Source organism: Gigantopelta aegis, unplaced genomic scaffold, assembly GCF_016097555.1.
Source record: "Gigantopelta aegis isolate Gae_Host unplaced genomic scaffold, Gae_host_genome ctg5352_pilon_pilon, whole genome shotgun sequence".
Taxonomy (NCBI): Eukaryota; Metazoa; Mollusca; class Gastropoda; order Neomphalida; family Peltospiridae; genus Gigantopelta; species Gigantopelta aegis.
In genome coordinates, this window is record NW_024534362.1 from 2,584 (window position 1) to 5,536 (window position 2,953).

The 2,953-nt window shown below is 31.5% G+C and overlaps 1 protein-coding gene across 1 annotated transcript; it reads left to right on the plus strand.

Annotated features, from left to right (window-relative positions):
* Window positions 1–205: 205 nt before the first annotated feature.
* LOC121366334 (UPF0692 protein C19orf54 homolog) lies at window positions 206–608 on the plus strand (the record flags this gene model as incomplete). Its single annotated transcript, XM_041490821.1, is given in 3 exon segments — window positions 206–292; window positions 476–583; window positions 585–608. Coding segments are annotated over 3 exon segments (219 nt in total), but the record flags the coding sequence as incomplete, so codon positions are not given.
* Window positions 609–2,953: the final 2,345 nt, after the last annotated feature.

Sequence of the window (2,953 nt, forward strand, 5' to 3'; positions counted from 1 at the left end):
ATGAGAAGTTAGCATTGTAAAAGCTAAAAAGTAACATGTGGAACAACAAAGAGGTGTGGCAATTATAATGTAGGGCGTGGTATGTAGAATGTCTTCAACAACAGTCCTCAAAGGAGAATGATCCTATCATTAGTGAACCTCTTCCTCTAATCTCGGAAGTTTCTGATCTAGTTCAAAGGACTTTTATCGAGAAAAAACTACACATATGACGAAACTGTTTACCTATATTACATGTATCAACAACGTTCGCCCTGTTCTTCAACGGTGTCGTCCAATGTGTGGCTTAGTAGCAGTGACAAATGGCTGATGACTAATGAATGGTAGGATAAGAACAAATGCAGAGCCATTACAATTGTTAACCTATTCACAAAGTAGAGGTTATACCAAACAAGGTGAAGTATTACCTCACGTTCACTTTACTTTCAATAGCAAAGAAACACTATCTTGTAAAGGACAGATTTTATTTTAAGTACAGAGGTTACTCCCAAATATGTTACTTGACTGGATTATCTCTTATTGTCCTATATTGATCCCTTATGACTGTGATAAAGATCATACCCCTTGCTTGGGTTCTGGACACTATTGCCCACTGGTGTTTAGTTGTAGGGGTAACCTTTCCTCTAAAAAAACGATTTACCCCGATATTAAAAAGTTGATTTCATATTGCATGAAGTGTCCTCATATCCGAAGCACTATCTATTACCACCTAGTAATTAAATTAAAAACTTCAATACAATTTCTATCATTAGTTGACATTCTAATGAAATGTAACAATGTTCATGTTGTTTGCAAGACATGGCCAAGAGTCGTCAATCTTGGTCTCTGGAGATTAGATCGTCGGTTACTTGCTAGTGTTAATAATTTAAGAGAACTTGGACACAAAGATCTATGAGAAACTATGTCCTACCAGATTGTGGTCTTGAAAGAGAGGCCTCTGTTCACAAATTGTTTTGCTTCATCGTTATTAATCTAATGATTGTGGCAAACTGACCTCTTTTAGTGTTTATTAGTATCCTATTTACAGTATATGCTTCACTCAATGATTGTCACAGCAATAAATACTACAGTGGAAAACTTTTTTGTATAGAGTGAATTGTATACTAAACAATTTGTGTAGCTAGTAGCTATACTTAATTAATACCAAAAAAATCAATTTTAAAAGATTTAAAATTTAAAACTGATAACACAATTAACAAAAATCACATATAAAACACCAATCTAATGTCCTTTTATTATTATTATTATTTTGCTGTAACATAAAAAAAGAGACAATGATATTTATAGTAATTGACATTAATACAATAATACAAGGATGTTATGTATGGTATAAGATGATATTATAACCCTCTGGTTAGCCAAAATATTGCCTACATTCTCTAAACTTAAAATGTTCAATACAAACAGTTTTGTGTCAACAGATTAATTAAAAGCAAATATGGCAGAGCTTGGTCAAATTTATCATCATTACAAGTAGATTTCAAGGATTTCAGAGAAAAGTTACTAAACAAATGTTTTGGGCTAAGTCTATGTACCTCATGCAGTGTACCATCACACTATAGCGCACAAACAAAACATCTCTTCATACACTGTTATTTGGTAAGCAATAGTAACAATACCACAGGATATATATATATAATGTACAGTAATGGCAAAAGAACGAGAGAACAATGATAATTAGCAAGTTCCGGGGAAGCAGGAAGTGTGTCGGGGCAACTAAGCTAATAACATAATGCATTACTTTTTAAATATTCAGTCATTCACTTAGCTACGAGTAAGATATTTTTAAAAACAGAAGAATATTACCTTATCCGGGTCGTGTTTGCCCACTCCAGACGACTTCAGAGATTTCAAGAAAGAGAGTGAAACTACTACCTTTTCTTAACCTACAACATGTCAGCTACAGACGGTGTACTGAGACTAGTGGTAACCCAATAATTAGGACATTCTGATAAATATAAAAGGATCAGAGAAAGAATTAAAGAAGAAGAGGAATTTTTCCAGAATATTCATACAAACTTCAAGATGTAATTATAACTTCATGTACCTTTAAGCTTGTCATTTATATACTTTAATTTTGTGTATGCATGACATATGTACTTTGTCTTGTGCGGGACTTGGTTGGTATTTTGATACAAGTCTTTTAATGATATTTCTTATCAATAGAGACAAGAGGCCATTTCTAAACTTGAAATGACAACATTTAGTTTACGGAGCAAAGCCAGAGTATTTGCAAGTTAGGAGGACAAATAAAAAATACTGATATAAGAAGGAAACACATGGACTCGGTTTTCAATATAACTTTATCTTAACTATATTAAATCATGCACATCTTTTATTAAACACATTGATTCATGGACAATTTTTGTATTACTGTACTATCTATAAAAATGACAATATTTATCTTGCACTGAGAATAAACAATACAAAGGAGAAGTCTATTTTATTTGAAGAATTATAAATATCGTGCAAGTCTGAAGCAACATCTACAATGAGAGTCTTGAAAACATGTAGCTTTATGCCAATATTTGATATAGTAAAGGTGATTCATAACTAAAAATGTAAAAGACTTTTTCTTGTACAATTCAACAATAGAGTTCAGTGATATTGATAACATTAAAGAGTTAATCTTAAAAAAGTAGATTTCAGGAAACTATATATATAAAAATAAGATACTACTAAGTTATGGATATCAAACTGGCATGTTCTTAATAAAAATTAACAAAGCACTTTAATAATCAAGTATATATAGTCAATAGCATTAGTTAATGCTATTATAATTTTGTATAATAATATGGGAAACTTTGCATGTGTTGAATACATGTGGGAGGTGATGTCACATTATAAAAGAATGCAATCATCTGACCTACCTAAGTCACATAGTGCTGAATAGTTTCCTAACTTAATATGCATAGTTAATACTATTATAATTTTGTATATATAATATGTGGAGACT